Source organism: Cryptomeria japonica, chromosome 5, assembly GCF_030272615.1.
Source record: "Cryptomeria japonica chromosome 5, Sugi_1.0, whole genome shotgun sequence".
Lineage (NCBI taxonomy): Eukaryota > Viridiplantae > Streptophyta > Pinopsida > Cupressales > Cupressaceae > Cryptomeria > Cryptomeria japonica.
In genome coordinates, this window is record NC_081409.1 from 722419855 (window position 1) to 722439183 (window position 19329).

At 34.0% G+C, this 19329-nt stretch overlaps 2 protein-coding genes across 2 annotated transcripts; both read right to left on the bottom strand.

The window, feature by feature from the left end:
* Positions 1-1652: 1652 nt before the first annotated feature.
* Positions 1653-4789, bottom strand: LOC131032823 (protein SRG1). The gene is made up of 5 exons (XM_059221681.1): positions 4409-4789; positions 3798-4039; positions 3339-3534; positions 2369-2497; positions 1653-2085 (listed from the first exon to the last, which is right to left on the bottom strand). Exons 1-5 carry the CDS (start codon positions 4676-4678, stop codon positions 1840-1842), a joined length of 1083 nt encoding a protein of 360 aa, XP_059077664.1. The 5' UTR covers positions 4679-4789; the 3' UTR covers positions 1653-1839.
* A 5064-nt stretch (positions 4790-9853) lies between these two features.
* LOC131875655 (oxoglutarate-dependent flavonoid 7-O-demethylase 1-like) lies at positions 9854-11985 on the bottom strand. Its single transcript, XM_059220259.1, has 4 exons — positions 11632-11985; positions 11049-11290; positions 10551-10875; positions 9854-10281 (listed from the first exon to the last, which is right to left on the bottom strand). Exons 1-4 carry the CDS (start codon positions 11899-11901, stop codon positions 10177-10179), a joined length of 942 nt encoding a protein of 313 aa, XP_059076242.1. The 5' UTR covers positions 11902-11985; the 3' UTR covers positions 9854-10176.
* Between the last annotated feature and the right edge of the window lie 7344 nt (positions 11986-19329).

Sequence of the window (19329 nt, forward strand, 5' to 3'; positions counted from 1 at the left end):
ACATTTTCTAATTGCTTCCCATTTTTTACTTGATTGAAGCCCTACTACTTTACACTTAGTCAAAACTACTTAATCAAAACTACTTACTAAACGACTTCTTTTTCTTTTTAGTTTTTTTTCGCAATTACTAAACATTTTTTTTTTAACAAATTTATACTTATGGTTATGTTCATTTCCAAATGCTTGGTGGATACTTCTCATTAGTTGTAAATTCTGCGAGTGAAGTACTCGCGATGAGCCTCTGTAAGCGATTATCTCCGTGTTTTGTGTTTTGTCTTCCAGCAGCTGTAGATTTACTGTTGCACTTTCTATAATCGTCATGCTGTAGGCTGATGTTCAGTCATCTTCTGTCACTTTTTTTCCTACCTGTCTTATATGCTGTACCTATTTGTTTCCTGTATTATGTTTTGCTTTTAGCCTATAAAAAAATACACTAAATTCTCCATCCAATTGTACTCGTGCATACATTTTTAGTATGTTAATTTAGATTCACTCCAGAACCTAAATTAAAAAAATACTTTGTAACAGGGTTCTCTTGGCAGTTGGCAGTACCATCCTTACCATTCTAGAGAGAACAGTTTTACTACAGTATGACGTTTTGTAACATTTTCTGACTTAACTTTGAATCGGTACAGCATAAATCAATAATTGACCGGATGTTTCTAATAAGAATTAAAAATAATAATAGAGCTAGCGTATCAATAGTCTTTATAGTTAATTTCGTGCATTCACATATTCTAAATAAGAGAAAAGATTTAGTAGTTAAGCGCATTCCACCCCATATTTGCGGATTTAATGTCCAATTTTTGTACAACATTGCATCAATAGTTGTGACTTTAAAGTTGTTATTGCTGATGATGAATACCAGTACTTGAATGAAATATACCCTCTGTTGTAAAAAACAACCAATCATGTGATGCCACATCAGCTGCACAGCGTCTATTGGTCTCACCTTTTTTGGGTTGTTTTGGACACCTTGGCAAAGAGCATACTGATGTGGCATCGTATTTGATGATGTGGCCCTGAAACCTCAGTTATAAGCAGGGGACTTGCCAAGCAAGCTGCTGTAAAAAATTGAGAGTGATTTGAAATTTCCACATAAGATTTTAAGAAGCGTGGAGTTAGGGTGCACAACTACTGGGTCCTCTCCCCTATTACATCGGATTTTGACAAAAAAAGTTTTGGTTGTCTTTTTAATTTTTGTGTAGTAATAATGCACGTTGTGAGATCCGTTATGTGTGTAAAGGTCAAAAAGTACATATTTCAAAGTGTCATCGAAACCTGCTTAAAGATGCCCAATAATCGTGCACTAAAAATTGCCAATACTGTATGCTATGGGTACCAATAAAGATGTACAAATGAGTCAATTATGGTCCAAAAAACTTAAAAAATGAGGGTCTATTGGTACATGTGAAATTTAGTAAGAGACTTTTAGTTATTGTGATTATTGATACATGTGAAATTTATTAAAAAACTTTTTAATTGTTAAGTGTGCAAGTAGTGATAGGACTATTAGAACCTGAACAGTAACCCTAATGAAACAACCATCTTAAGAGAAAAGATTGTGACCAGAACGTCTTCATGAATATCAACTATCACTTCCTGTTCTTTTAATGACTACGTAACATTCATACCAATGTTGAAAACTGGGATTCAGAAAAAATATACGTTACTTAATCATGCAATTCATTACATTACTGATCACTGATAACTTGATAACTTGCTTAAAGTAAAAGCCCGAAAAAACCCATAATAGATGAAGTTCATCAAATTGAATGTAGATCTTTTGCCTTCCCACCCTAGGTCTTAACCATATTGAACAAATTCAAATCAAGAAAGTTATGACTTGATTTTGGCAAAATCAATCTTCTTCCCTTCAAGTTTGCCAGAAAAGAAATTCTGCATATACTCTGCACGAATAAATCTTCTGTATTGACAGGGATGCAACTCATCTATGAGCTCAGGAGCAGGACCCACTTCTGTTTTCATACTTGGAGCACAAAATGTGGCAATGGAGATTCGATCTCTGTCCATGTTTGTGACCGCCCTGTGCTCAATACTCTTATATATTCCATTGCTTATTACCTGAATAAAACACACAAACCAAACTTACATTTTGATATCAATCTGGTGGCATCAAACATTACTCCCCATTTAGTAAACAGAAACCTAGGTAATACGTCATCAAGAATAAAGAGGGGACAGTTTTGTTTGATACATGAAATCTTTAATCGAGACAAACATTCACAGCTTGGATGAAAAAGTTCAGAATTATAAACCTAGAGAAATTATCTTGCAAACAAGTTAGCAATATTTTATAGGTCCTGCACATTGTTTTGCCCCAAAACTTAAAATCCATCATTCTTACCTCAAGCATGTCCCCAATATTGATAACCAGGGCACCGGGGATGGGTTGAACAGGAACCCATTTGTCATCGTTAGAGATATGTAGCCCTACCGTTTCATCATCCTGCAGCAACACTGTCAAACCAGTTGCATCTGAATCTTAGTTATCAGAAACGAGAAACGAGAAACGCAACCACAACGGCAACGTGACGAGAAACGGAATATTTAAAGGTTGCGTATAAGAAACATATATATATATATATATATATATATAAAATTATTTTACATAAATGAAAAAGCATGGAGTTTTATATATATTTTCATTAAAAAACTTTATTTCACATAAATAAAAAATATGAAGTTAAAGTTTCTAAAATACAAAACAATAGATATATACGCATGTAAGTTTATTATAAAAATATATGTATATGCAAGTTTTTATTATAAAATATTATTCTACATAATTGAAAGGCATCTACTAGTTAATCTAAAGTTAAGCCATGAAACATGCAATTTTACATGCCAAAAAAAATCAATGTGTCAATGTTGAATCAATAAAAAACAATTAGTTTACTGTCAAATCTGTTTAAAACATTTACTTTACTATAAAAACCTGTTAAAAACAATTACTTTACCATTTAAAACATTTACTTTACTTTAAAAACAATTACTTTACTTCAAATTGATAGTGCATGCATCTATTGCTTAATCCAAGTTAAGCCATGAGCCAAAAAAAAAACTCAACCTGTCAATATTAAATCATTAAAAAACAATTACTTTACTGCACTTATAGTAATTGGTACGAAGTAAAGTGAAAGAGTTCGTTATTTTAAGTGCTAAAGATTTCTGCAAGTCTCGCATGCAAAGTGAAGATAAATCGAAAACACCCAAAAAGGAATTTGCCTGCTGGAAACGGCCGTTAGAAACGAGAAACGCGTTTCTCGCGTTGAAACGCGAAACGACAGGAGACCGTCGCGTTTCTGGCAACTAAGATCTGAATGAGGGCTTATGCCTAAAACCAGATCTGGTCTTGGGCAGGGTGGGTAGTAATTCATTCGCATTGTCTGTGACATTTTCCCAAACATGTTAATGAAACAGTCTGGTTTTAACCCAACAACCTCTGATAAAAGGGAAAGAACTGTATTATCAAGCTTTTGAATTTCAACAGCATATTGATCCACGGTTTCTCTGCAACAAATGGGCAGCATAATCAGATAGAAAATGAAAATGATAGAAGTCGGATAGATAGAAAATTAATGAAGCAGATATGCTTCACACATCCATATGAAACAAATATTTTGAAATGGAATGAAAAAGGGAATTGAAGAACTAGATATGCTTTACATATCTATAGCCATCAGGGACTTAGCAAAGCAAAAGAGGGAAAACAGACTTTATATGAGATCAATCCAGTGATATTTTATAACATTCAACCACAAATATTTAGGTACCTAAAATCCTCTGGCTTTCTTGGCCAAGAATCCATTTTCCTATTCTCTGGAGGTAGTGTCGTCAAGGCTATGATGTCTGCCCAGTCCAGTATTTGATCATCTGAGGTTACAAAGGCCTGCCCATAGCCTTCAATCTCTTGCATTTTGTACTTCAGTTTTTCTTCCAATGGTAGTTGAATGAATTCTCTCATAATTCCCTTCATCCTGTTCAGCAGAGACAGAGGAATTCCATGATTCACAGCCTGTCATGGAGACATATGTACCATCTTAGTAAAATAAGCAAGATACAAGAATAGAGATGATATGAGACCCATTACAGGGGTAATTCCACATCACATGGATAAACGACCATATCCTATAAGGAAACTTCAAACAACATCAATAGTCTAAGGAGGGAAATGTTTTTCTAAAACCCTGATTTCTATGCATAGAGAGGAAGCCTTTATGCTGGCCTTATAGCCCTGTGACTTATTTTGCTTTACTTGAAGTAATGTAGGATGGGTTGTTTAAGCTACAAGATCCTGTTTTCAAATTGTAACAGCTTTTGATATGTAAACAAATTCTTTCTAGCAATTGTTAGTCTAATATATACTCAATTTTGGTGTACCCACCTGAAAAATTCCCCATTGCTGGCAAGCGATACCAAGTTTTTCCAATTCCTTTCGTCTGCGGAGATCAGAATCTTTCAAAAGAATGTCCATATCAATTATGGGGATGTCCGAATGATGAGGAGGAAAGGCATTTGGGCGCTCTTTCTCTGATCTGATATATCTTTCAGGAAGACTTTGAAGATTCTGAGATGCCAATTCCTGAACAACGGGAACTGAAAACCTTTTTGAAGTTCCAGCAGAGGGATTAAATATCAGGGCTGTATTAAACATGATAGTCTTTCAATCTAGACAAACCACTTTCTTGCTTGTATAGTTCTGAGTTCTGACACATTTTATTCTCAGAAACAGAAAATATATGTACTCATAAACATACCTGTTCGACGATGGTCGAAAATTCTATCCAATGCTGAACTGTGTAGTCCACTTGTCAAAATATTTGTGATCGTCCACATGGATATTTATTTCTGTCATTGATAATGTTTTTTTTTTTTTAAAAATAACGCTCCAGTGATTGTGAGCAGTGGAAGTGTTTAATTAGCTAATATTATTTTGTATTAAGTATCATAGAATCACAAAGTTCATTTTTTGTTCATTCGAGCATCCACGTTACAAACTTCCTTTCGAGCATCAAACTAGAAACAACAATTGGAAGACCAAGGGTCACAACTTAGAAATCCACTTTAAACAATGTAACAAATACAACCAATGGAAGACCAAGAGTCACAACTTAGAATTCCACACAAAGGTGTCCCTCATGGGAGTTGAACTTGGGTCTCCACATTGAGAACTCAATACTTTAACCAAGCTCAACCCCTTGGACTAATTAGCTAATATTATTATTATTCACATTGTTTAAATAACAATATAGCGCGTCTTGATTCAGGGGCTCCTCGGCTGAGCGAGAGAATTCTCTCCAACGTTCCCAGCAAGCTCATCAAATTCTACCATTTTCTGCTTGATCTTACTGGCAAGGATCTTGATAAGCACATATCATTTGCAGGCATGGGTCTTAGATTCCTGAAATGGCGCTTTCTCGAGGAAAATCCGGAAGATTTGGGTAGGGAGGAAGAGCTTCTTGAATTCGCCAAACTTAATGGTGTCTTGCCTTCAAAAACATAAGAGGAGGAACCCCAAGCAAAACAGGGCAGACGAGGTGGTGGCAAAGGTACGGGTCGCAATTTTGGTCGGGGTAGGGGACGTCCTCCGAGTAGAGGCTCTAGAAGAGGCCGAGCTCCAAAGCCTCCATCAGTGCCCGATGAAGACTCTTAATCAGATAGGTGTTTCATGCTGGGTTTTTTTTTTCCTTTGAGGCCATTGCAGAGCCTTTAGTTGTTTGTTTGGGTTTTTAAAAAAATTCTCTGTTAAAATTAAACTCTCATAAACTCTGCTAAGACTTCGTTATCATAGCTTTAAACTTTGAAGATATTTTTGAATGACTGAGGAGGTTTCATAAGGTTTAATGTTTATAAGATAAACTTATGTTCATTCCGAGCCCATAATTTTTTGAGGGCTTTGGAGTTGGTTTCCCTTTCTGTGCATACTCAGGGATTTAGTTTCATACTATCTGTCTTTAGGCCCTCTGGGCTTTTTGGAAATCTGGACTTTTATGCTGTAATCTTTCTTATGAATCAATATATTAATATGGCTTTGCCTTTATCGATCAAAAATAAATAAATAACAATATATTATTTATTTTAAATAAACATAATAAAAATTTGTTTTATCTTAGTTCTTATTAGATAAGAAGTGCAGGACACTGTTAATTTTTAGTCTCTTTAGAATAAAAAATATTTTATTGTCATTGAAGAGGTGAAAAGTGCATATCTTATATTTCTTTCTTTTGTTTTTACATTATTTCATATGGGTGTCATAAGCACTTTGTTTTAGATATGATTTTGATTCGTTTGACATTCTTGTTGGTTCAAACTCAAAATGATCATAAAAACCAAAACATATATTTAACTATGTTAAGATAGTTTATTACCACCAAATCACACATTTCTCTCTCATGTTCAAATTTGCAAGTGTAGACTTGATCCAAGTCAATTTCATAACATAGATACCAACACAAGTTCAAATTTGATAGTAAGCCCAAGTGGACCACCTTTCAACTACTCTTTATTCATCATTTCTCATGTCGAAGCATCCAAATTAGGTACCTAAGCCAAGTATAAAGGGTTTTGCCTCTAGGTCATTATCTATCAATCATTTAGGAACTATCCATCATAAAAAATCCTCCCTCTACATATAATCACTACAAGGGTTTAGGCCACCTTTCTCATTCAAATTTACACATGATCCACATCAATTCCAACATCAACACGCAGTGAAATCCTATCTCTTCCACTAGGTCATTACAATATGCATTGTATCACTCAACTCTCAAGTGTTAATCGCCTAAAATCATTATATCAACAACCACATCCTTTGTATTTGTTATTAGTTGTTTTACAATTTGTTCCAAAATATTTAACTTAATCATGGGATATTATCAAAACAAAGCTTCTTAAATAGCAAACTCTAAACAATACTCATCAACACTACTATGCTTTCAAATTATAAATGTTGATACATGTCAATTTTTGCTTTACAACTACTAAAGATGTGAAGATTAAAAGATCAAATCTATAGTGAAAGATCAATTTTGTGATCAAAGGAAAAATATATAAATATAGAATTGATCTCAAATAATTTCTAAGAACACCAAATTCATGTTTTCTAGTGCCCCTTGCACTTACACCATTAATTAATTAGTCAATAAAAAATTAATAGATGTTAAACTGAATTCAGTGAATACATGAAATGTTGATTATACATTATCTGAAATAGTCTAATTCAATTTGTAATATTATTGATTAAGAGACATCAAGTTTCCACAAATCCATGTGATATTGATCTTGAATGTTTCTGGATTAGATTGTGTTCAAGTATTTTTCATCAATGTTTCGGATCACACTCTGTGATCCATCATCAAGATGAAAATAGAGAGCATGTAGAAGTAAAAGATGATATTTGGATCACACTCTGTGATCCATCATCAGGATTAAAATAGATGATGGATTACGGAGTGTGATCTGAAACGTTGATGCAAAATACTTGCACACAAATTAATCTGGAAACATTCAAGATCAATATTATTGATTTTAAAGATTTTCTTTTAATAATATAAAAATACTTCAAATATTAAATGGAATACAATATTTATAAAATTGTTTCGAGATAATTAAACTTATTAAATGAGATACTCTTTATCCATTTTCAGCCTTTAATGTGCACTTTCTCAAACAACTTGTGTGTAATTCAAAATTTCTAAAATAAATTTACATTTTACTCTATCAATTAATTAAATTCATTAATGAACCTCACTAATATTGTAATATTATAAATGAAATCTATAAAATTATATATACATTTAATTACATTAGAGGCATTATACAATGGTATCAAAGAGTATCATATCATTAACATATAATTTTCAATTTATAAGATGAAACTGCTACAATAAAATCTTCTAAAAGTGCATACAAATCTCTTTTTTTTTTTTTTTTCATATAACAAGAATTACAATATATTATTAGAATTATGTGATTACAAAATCAACAATAATATATAAATCAAAAATAATTTCACAGAGAAATAAACCAAATCCATATTAATCTTCAAAAGAGAGATACATCCAAACACTAGCACTTCAATTTTTAACATCACTTTGATAACACTTGCATATCTATAAAAATAATTAAGTTAAATAACTATCTCATGCTCTCAATATATAACCATAATGAGAAGACAAAACATATAAATAATTTTTCAAAATAGTGGATACTCAAACCATGGTGTCATGCTAAAAAACCCATGCTCACCTTGGACATCATCTTCTAAGATCAGTAAAGGCATCGATAATTTCACATGGACATCACACGAGCACAGTCAATTGGCCACCTAAATAGAAAATATAATAGAAAAAACATCTTTAATATAATTGGATCATATAGCATTTGTCATCTTTCTATAAGATAATATTTTACCATGGTTTTCTAATGGATGGTTGTTGGAATATGATTAGGCTAAAATATTTAATATGTTTCTTCTTCTACTATATGCTAGTTCTATATTTTATGGGAAGTTACCAATTAGTATTCACGTGGGTGATTAAATTAATATTTTATGTACAATAAATATTAAGTTTTTGAAAAACAAATTAATATCATTGCGAGTGTTTAATTGTGTATATTGTGTCTATTTAATTGTGAGTATTTATTTTTTAGGATCATCATTTTTTGTAACATTTATAAATGATTACGAGCTACAAAAGTGTGGGTCTATATTCTTAAAAATAAATTTGATTTGTCCAAGTATTTTGAATTTGAAATTTATTGCAAGGAAGTTGATATTAAAAGACCTAAACCCACAATTTATCCCCAACAAAATGGTGTTGTTGATGCATGAACAAAAATCTTTTCTAGATTAAAGTGAACACTTAGTACTATCAAGTTGTAACAAAAGTTGTAGATAAAAGTAGACACTACAACCCACTATGTAGTAAAGCAATCATTATTACTTGAAACATAATGTAAGAATCCTAAAGAGTTATGGATGGATCATTCTTGTGATTTCTCAATTCTAAAAGAAATGAATTGTGATGCATATGCTCTTATTTTAAGGATTAACATTCATCTGATTACTTTCATATATTTTTTGTTTGTTTTTTATTAATATATTTTTTGTTTGTCAGTTTAGATTCATTTCATAATATAATTAGAATATAATTTTATTCTGGATTGTAAACAAAGTATTATATAAGAAAAACTGTCTTTATCAAACTCCCTTTTAATTCATAGACAATACCGAACATAATATCTCTGTACAAGCAGGGGTCGTAGTGGGTCTGGTCGTGGCCGTGACAGCCCTCCAGGTAGAGGTAGTGGGAGCGCGAGAAATGCTGCTTCTCAATCTGAACCCTTGAATGAAATTCCGAGCTAGGTTTCTAAATTTGGTTCTGTTTAAAGACATTTTCGTTGCTTATCTTTGTCTCTCCTAATAGTTAATTTTGGCCTACATAATTATGTTAAAATCTCTGTTATTCTGGCAGTTGAGAATCTGCTACCTAAACTTTCTACAGTTTTTTTAAGATCCCAAACTACATAATCTTGATAGATTATGATGTTTATGGTTTGCTGCCTGTCTGGAAATCCTTTCTCGAAAATGCTGAGAAAGATTTCAAAAGCACTCTATAAGCTTTTTTGGCATCCCATCATTCAGCTTTGTTAATACTGTAATTATGCATAATTAATATTAAACTCAGCTTTTAATCCACTTTTATTGAAAAAAAAAAAATACAAAACTCCACTTTACCACAAAAGCTCGATAATTTTTCTTTGAAAATCTATGTATAAAATCCGCTATTTGTCTTTTAAATTGTAACTTTTTAATATCGAAAGCCACTTTCTTCTTAAGATTGACATCTATACCAATGTTTAAAACTGCAACTCACAGAAAATCAGCATTACTTAATCATGCAATTCATTACATTACTGATCACTGATCATTTTCATAAATTAAAAGCCCGAAAAAGCCCATTACGTAAGAAGTTCATCAGATCGAACGCAGATGGTCTTAGCCATATCGATCAAATTCAAACAGAGGAAGTTATGACTTGATTTTGGCAAATTCAATCTTCTTCTTCTTCCCTTCAAGTTTTCCAGAAAATAAATTTTGTACATAGTCTGCACGAATGAATGTTCTGTATTGACAGGGATGCAACTCATCTATGAGCTCAGGAGCAGGACCCACTTCTGTTTCCTCACTTGGATTACAAAACATGGCAATGGAGATTCGATCTCTGTCCATGTTTGTGACTGCCCTGTGCTATACTGCATAAATATACAAAAACAAAAAATTACAGTTTACATCGCTGCGGTGGAATCAAACATTAATCTCTATTAATCAAACGTAAATCAATAATAAACTTGGAGTGGGCAAAGTTTTGATTTGTACTTGAATACAGGAAATCATTCATAACTTGGATTAAAAAGCCCAGAATTATACACCCATAGAAGCATTCTTTGAATCAAGCTAACATAGTTTGATGGTTCCTACAGATTGTTTTGGCCGAAACACTGTTAAAATTCATTGTCATTACCTCAAGCATGTCCCCAATATTGATAACCAGGGCACCACGGATGGGTTGAACAGGAATCCATTCACCATCCTTACAGATCTGTAGCCCCACTATCCCATCATCCTGCAACAATACTGTCAAACAACCTGAATCTGAATGAGGGCTTAACCCTAAAACCAGATCTGGTCTTGGGCAGGATGGGTAGTAATTCAATCGTATGTACTGTATCATTTTCCCACACATGTTAATGAAATGGTCTGGTTTTAGCCCAGCGTTCTCTGATAGATGGCAAAGAACTGTTTCCCCAAACTTTTGAATTTCAAGTGCGTATTGATCCACGGTTTCTCTGCAACAAATGGGCAGTGCAATCAAATTAAAAATGAAAATGATAGAAGTCAGATGGACTGAAAAAAGGGAATTGAAGAACTAGATATGATTTACACATTTATATGAGATCAATCCAATGACATTTTATCAACATGAGATCATTAAAATGATAAACCATAATTATATAGATACCTAAAATCTGATAGCTTTGTAGGCCAAAAATCCATTTTTCTATTCTCTGGAGGTAGGGTTGTCAAGGACATTGCATCTGCCCAGTCCAGTATTTGGTCATCTGAGGCTACAAAAGTCTGGCCATAGCCTTCAATCTCTTGTATTTTGTACTTGAGTTTTTCCTCCAATGGTAGTTGAATAAATTTCTTTACAATTCCCTTCATTCTTTCCAACAGAGACAGAGGAATTCCATGGTTCACAGCCTGTCATGGAGACACAGATACTATCTTACTAAAATAAGCAAGATTGGAGAATAGATATGATATGGAACCCATCACAGGGGTAAAGCCTTTATAATTTTTTACATATTTTATATAATTAGTATCCCATCACATATATAAAAGACTATAGTCTAAGAAAGGAAGCTTTTCCTAAAATGTGGTTTCTATACATTATCTGGTTTATGATTTATGATGGCTTTCAGGAAGATAACCCTGTTGTCAATTAATTGGGTTTACTTTAAGTAATTGTCAAAAGCCCTTGATATGTAGACTTCTTTCTAGCAATTGTTAGTCTATTATATAATCAATTTTGATGTACCCACCTGAAAAAATCCCCATTGCTGGCATGCAGTACCAAGTTTTTCTAGTTCCTTTTGCCTGCAGAGATCCGAATCTCTCAAGAACATGTCCATATCAATCACAGGGATGTCCAAATGAGGAAGAAGAAAGGTATTTGGGCGCTCTTTCTCTGATCTAATATATCTTTGAGGAAGTTTTTGAAGGTTTTGAGATGCGAGTTCCTGAACAATGGCAACTGAAAACCTTTTTGAAGTTCCAGTGGAGGGATCAAACACTATGGCTGAGTTAAACATGGTAGTTTTTTTAATTTAAACAAACCAACTAGTTGCTACTTGCTTATACACTTAGAACACTTTTTATTCTCAGAAACAGAAAATATATTTGTAAGAATAGCTATTGAATGATTGTCTAAAATTCTATCCAGGGTTGAAATGTGTATTCTACTTGTCAAAATATTTGTGGTCTTATTTCTGAATTAATTTTGTAATTTGTTATCTAATAAAAAAAATATTTGTGGTCTTCAATTGCACCTCTAAAAAGATTAAGTTAAATTTTAATGCAGATTTTTTATTTCAAAAATAAGATATTATTCTATTCATTCAATCTGATTTTTTAATTAATTAATTTTTATTTTAAATTATTATAAAATGATATTTGTCTTTATTTCTATTGATAAAAGTATATATAAAATTTAATTTATTGTCAACAATAAATTCATACTTAGATTTGCTTTTCAGTACAATTATTCTAGCCACATTATATGACTCTTGAGATTTTGCAAATATTCAATATTGTACTTGTTTATATCTATCTTAGTGTGCATAGAAGTCTGATACTCAATGAATGTACTATTTTTTTAACTTATTTTTTCCAAGATTCATGGACAATGGAAAGATGAGATTATTCTCACAGCCAGGATCATATTCAATCAATGTACTATTTTTTAACTTACTTTTTCCAAAAGACTTATCATAAGTAATAGAAAGATGATGTCAATTATTCCAAATTCTTTTATATTTTTAATACCTGCCAAAACAGAAAATTATTGCATCCATCAATTTTTTTTTTTACATTATTTTAACCAATCACTAAAAAGAATTAAACTTTTCTAACAAAAAAAACTTAATATTTGTATTTAATTTTTATTTTAAATAATTTAAAAAATTTATTTAACTGTATTGCTATTGGTTAGAGTAGATTAAAAAATTCACAATTTCCAAAAAATATTACACAAAATTACAACTTTAGACATTTAACAGTTGAAATGACAAGTGACGTACTCTGCCAGAACAAATTTAATTACTGATTTCACCAATTCCGAGGGCATCTTGAAAATTGAGACTAAATTTGCATAAACGTAGGTAAGTATATATTAAATCTTGAGTGTCTTATTTCCTAATAATATTAAATTATAGTCTCAAAATCCTGCTATTCAAAGTAACCCCTGCACAAAACGTGCTCATCAAATGAAAGCCACTTTTCAAAATTATTATGAAAAACATGTCATAGCATTCAATTCTATATGTCACGTCAGATATCTGGTCAAAGCCTATCCAAAGCTTTTTTTTAATTCGACTTATTTTGTGTAAAAGTGTGTGCAATGAATTTTATTTTATTTTTTATATAGGTTAATTTAAATAATATTTATATTAAAAAAAATTATTTATTATATTTATTGAGCCGATAGGCTTTTAGTGGGGGATTTTCCCCGCAGCCGTCTATCGGCTTCCCTTGTGCAACTGCTAGTATTTACTAGCAATTGCACTTTGGGGTGCAATGGGTACGTCGAATAAAAGATGGGAGTAAGAGAATAACATAAAAACTATTAAATGGTATAGAATAGGTCCTTTGCAATCAATGAGAAAAGTTTGCAATGTTAGATTTTTGTAGTATATATATAAATGAAAATTAGGTCAAATGGAAAAGCAATTTGAACCATGTAGAGAAATTTCACTTTGAATGTCTCATGTTGTTACACAACACAATAGATATGTAAAATATTGTTTTGTAAAGAATAGTTCATTTGAAGCAAGTTTGTAATTGTGTAGAGGTCTTTCATTTGTTAGTAACAACAAGGCTTAGAATTTCTCACGCTATTACAAAGCACAATAAATATGTTAAATATAGTTTTATAAAGCAAAGTTCATATAAGGACAAACAATATTCGGATTGAACAAATGGTGTACATGTATTGTTGTTTTGGTGTAAAGAAAAGAACAAGAAATGAAGAAGATTCAAGGTGATAAGGGGTTGAAGAGCAAAAACTTGGAGAAGTGTTTTCATTTGATAACGTTGTTAGTCGTTCCTCTTCTTCTTTTCGCCGAGCAGCATATGGACTCTTTTGTATACGTGAATATCTTTGGAATGTGAATGGAGGGTGTATGCGAAGACTTGCAAGGTCACGAACCCTTGAAATTGCTGTGAATGTTAACCCTTGATGATCTGTATTGCCGATGTCGATTGCCGCTCTTTGAAGTGTCAGCCCTTGTGATTTGTGAATTGTTAAGGCCCATGCCATTTTTAGTGGTATTTGACGTCGAAGACCACGACTTATTGGAATAAGAGGGATATTTTTTGGGTTGTGTTGGTCCCAAACTGGGCCTATTTATTTTTTGAATTGAACAACAACAAGTAAGGGGAGTTCAGGTGGTCTTTCACCACCATTATATACAATTTCTTTGACTTGTCCAAGTGCACCATTGACAAGTCCTGTTTCCACCCACAAGTTGGCAGATAACATAACTTCTTGGCCAATACATAAGAGGATCTTAGATTCAAGTTGTTCCTCATCAAGATTTGAGCATGTGATTCCCTTGAGTTGTTCTGCAGTAGATAGGGCAATAGGCTTTGCCAAAGACAACAACATGCGTTTGTTATGTAATGATACCATTTCATTTGTTGCAAATAAGTGTGTGGATGATAAGAATAAAGATTGCTCTACAGAGGAAAGTGATGAATTTGCTCGAGACAGTAAAAGTTGCCAATCTGCAATAGTGGGTTCTGCATTTCGTAAATTGGAGAGAAGTGCATGAAAGGCAATTTGTGCAGGTTGATCTCCAATTTGACGAAATATTTTTTTCAATGTTATAATTGTTATGAAGCTATGCCATAGTGTCCCTCCATATGAAGTTGAAGCATACATAGGAATGTCTTTGACAGGTGGTAGTTGGCCCAAGTCACCAAAGAGAATGATTGAGCGTCCTCCAAATGGGAGTTGGTTATGGGCAGGGAATGCCTCACGTAACCTTATATCAATGCGTTGTATCAACCTTGGACCAATGAAGCTCATTTCATCAATTATAACGTAGCGAATGAAGTACATGCTTTCTTGGAAGCTTGCCAATGTTTATCCTTGTAGAGGGTGCATTTCTTTGATTGGAATTCTTAGTGCTGAATGAATTGTTGATGCTTGTATATTGAATGTCGCAACTCCAGTTGGTGCAAGGAGCAATAATGGTGATTGGCCATTTGGTGCTGATCTTTTGAGTGCTAATTTTATGCTTGTTATGAGGTGTGACTTTCCTGTGCCTGCAGTTCCTTGAACAATCATTTTCAATGGTGCTTGCAAACTATTAGCATGTAGATGTGAAATAACTATATCATATGCCTTTTGTTGTTGTATACATAGGTTATTTTGGCTTTGTTGTTGGAGAACATGATGGGGCTGAAATGTTCGGCAATGGGAGTGTATGAAATTTGTAGCTATTTCTTTTTCTTGTGGACTGAAGTGATGTACTCCCCAGTCATTCTTCAAGTCAATATCACATTGGCCAAGCATATTAAGTTCATCCAGGTGAAGAGGAAGTCCTAGGTATGAAGCTGACAGTACTTGCCATTCATTATGGATGTTTTCTGGCAGTTGTTCTATGTCGCTTGAAGGAGTGGTAGGATTAGATCTTTCATCGGCTTTTGTAGATGTTCGACGTACATGCCATGGCTTGTACTTGTGCGAGAACCTTTCCCACAATGCTTGAATTTCATCATCTATTGAGCCGAAATCCATTTGAATGTTGCGGAATGGGTGGTACAATAAAAGTTTAGTCCAACAAAATGCTTGAAAACATTTTTCTTCCTTTGTAGGGATGGTTGTGAATCGTGGAGACACTCGAACTATGACTGATGTGGCTCACTCTTTCCATTGACCATGCTTTCTTGATGCATTGAAGGACCATTTTTGAGTTACTTCGATAAGAGACATTCTCTCTAAATGTATTGGTCTTGCCATGTAAGATGCAATATAGTTTGGATATGTGGTTCTTTCTGTGGATGTAATTGGTACACGTTGGAAATTTTTTTGGTTCACATTTAAAGAAAAAAATGTTCGACTACAAAGGGAGAGTGGTAGCTTTAGCAGAAGGTGGCAACTTTCTTGGGCACCTATATCACGATCCACAAGGTTGTCAAGAAGCATTTTGCAAAAAGCATTAGGAGCTGGTTTATTAGACTCAAAGTTGGTTGATATTCGAGATAACATTGCATGGTATGTTTCTGATTTGTTTTCAGCTTTAGTAGCATATTTTGCAATATATTTGATCACAGCATCAATTGAGAGAATAGGTTGGCAATCTACATTGGCCCTCCATATTGAGAGTATAAATGGGTTGTGAAGATTTAGGTGGTCATCATTACGAGTAGGGGTGTGCTTAGGTTGGCCATTATCATCATTAGAAAGAGACGACTTCTCTGTAATGTTCCAAGGGGCTTTATAAAGGCATTGAAGAGATGTCCCCTTCCTGTGAAGGCATGTTTGGATAGTACATTTTGTATGTCTTTGAACACGGTTGGCCAAATCACAATAGTCAATGAAAGGATCAATTGATACTATCATGCTTGTGTCCATCAAGCAAGGGTCATCAACAATGGATCGGTGGAACATTTGATTTCTCAATGCATGACTTCGTGGGTTCCACGCAGAGACATATTTATCAATGTATGCAAGTGCATTTTGTACTAACTAAATGTCATTCCATTGTAATTTGCCAATGCCAGGTGCTTTTGGTAGCCAAATGAAACCATGGATGTGTGCAGAGCCTCTATGTTGCCATTCATACCTGGGAAAAGAGGTTTTTAGAAAAAAACAAAAAAACTAAAAGAAGGGTAAGAGCTGAAGGTAAAAGTAGTAGGTTGCAAGAATTATACTTATACCAATAGTCATTTGCGCCATGAAGTTTTTCCAACACTTCTTCACGAAATGCAGTAAATCTGTGGTGCATGTACATTGCAGTAAAGTGTGGATTTTGAACTATATTTTGTAATCTCCACCTAGCATTTGCATATGGATTTGTAGGTGTGGTGGTTGGCATGATATTATGCAAGTCTGGCCATTTTGTATCAGCAGCACTGAGTGTGAAAAATAGAGTTGGACAACCAATTTGGATGACCATGTCTATAAGTTCCCTTCTACGTTGATTCCAGAATGGTTTAGTTCCACGAATTGACGAGCTAAAGCGCATTAGTTGATCTGCTAGTTTGTCATCAGGCAACTCCTTTAATCTTTATCGAAGGTCAAAAATTGTTATAGGCATTGAATCATCAAGTTGTTTGTGGACAAATATAGATGCGGTGGCTTGACTTCTATGGCGCATTAGCATATTCAATATGAAGTACCTAAACCTTGGGTGTTAACCAAATCTATTATCATGGTATCTTAAAAGATGTAGACCATACTCATGTAGCTTAACTTCTTTAAGACGTGGTTGTTTGAATGCAACCATACCTTTAGGGAACAAAGTGGGAAATGACATTACAAACAATCCTTCAGTAGTGTATTCATTTATAGGAGATGGGGAAATGGGTGGCCATTTAACTACAGGAGTTGGGCGTCCTTGCCCTAGTTGTAGTAAAGCGCGAACTTCTTCGACCTCTCGACGTGCAGGTGGAAGATTTGCCACAAATGAATCAATCATTTGCAAGTTCTCTATCAATAGACCATCCTCTGTAACATCTTCTTGCATGAAAATTAGGTCAATGGGATCAGGATTTGAAGTGGTCGCATATAGTAGGTCAGATATATTAGTGGGGTTAATGGGTAAAGATGACAATGCTAATTCATCTAATTGTACATCTTTGTAGTATGGGTCATAACAAATCTTATATTGTAATGCCTCATGCACACATCCTCTACTAACATAGAAGTTGTATTATTGTTGGCCACTGTTTGCTTTGTTTACTATTATCATGTCCAATCCATCTATATGCCTAGGCAAGTGGGATGCAATTGAAGAAATATCTTGAGGATAACAAATAGTGTGGCCACTATATTTTAGTTGGCCTCCTCTTGCATAGGTAACTTGAAGGACAGGGCTAATCCTTGCTATCAACATCTCCTCAACTTGAGTTAGTATTTGCAAACATTGAGGTTGCTCACCAGGGTCCATGTTGTTCCAATTTGTTTGTCCCATTTGTGAAATAGTGAAAGTTCAAACTTTGGGCGACAAACCCAAAGCCATATCATTCACATGAGAGTTCGGCCTATAGCAGCCAAGTGTACAAGTGTAATAGATCATTTGTAGATGTGTGTGCATAATGGGATAAAATGATTGCAGGCTTCTCACAAAATGTATGAATTGAAATTTCAAATCTCTTAAACAATTCCAAATACAGATGTATTAGTCTCGCATGAACTGTGTGACAGAAATGTTGGAGTTCAGAGACTTTCAAGCAAATACAATCTGCAAGTATAAATCCAAATCCACCTGCCTCTCTCATGACATGCAAACATCCATGAAGCAGGGACCCCAAGCATCCGCAAATTGTTTAAGTTGAAGTAGCCGATAGCTCTTTTATCACTTTACGTCTTATCAAATTCACAAAGTGTTGAACATTGGCTGATACGTATGCTGAGTATTCAATTCGCATTCAAACTCGAAGTTCTCTCTCCACTCAAATCGGTAACTGCATCAAACTTACTAATGCATGAGATGATATCGGTAAGTTGACTAGAAAGATAAATGAGCCGAATACAAATATCAGCAACCATCTTTCAGATTTAAGTCATGTTTAAAGCAAACTATGAATTGGTTGATATCGGCAACTTGGCAAAGATGATCAACATGCCGATACCTTTCTAATTGAAAAGTGGCACCTCCATAAAGCTCGCCTGAAACCCCAGTTGGCGGAAGGAACTTACCACGTGGCCATGAAGGAAGGCAGAGTTCGGTTTGTAACTACCTTCACCATTTGCTTTGCATGCTGATAAAGATGCATATCGTGCTACCCAACTCCACTTGCAAATATCAAAGATGAAGTATTGTGTTTAGATGTGTATTCTACAGATTATCAAAAAAAATCAGTGAATGATATGCAAGAAAGGAGAATATATGCTTTGCGTGTCTATTTACATATTATTTGCAGCTGAAATAACTATGTGAGCATTACATGAATCCTCTAACTCAGTGGAAGACGTAAAATCCAGAGTTAAAGCCTGCTATTCCTCCTCGTGGATATGGAGAAATGAAAGTCTTGCAGAATGTATCGATGATGCACAAGAAGTACGCAACAATGTATGGAGTCATCAGATGTTCTAGAGTTTCTCAGAAAGGATACTATCTCATGCACAACTATGAATAGCAATACACCACCTTCCTTAGCGTCCTCACTCCTGCATGTAGATATGAAGGCTTTATAACAGTGCGTTGAGGGATTTGTTCAAATATTTCAAAGAGATACGATCATTATTGAGCTAGGTTCTGAGCATGAAAGGCCAATATTCTCTCCACCGG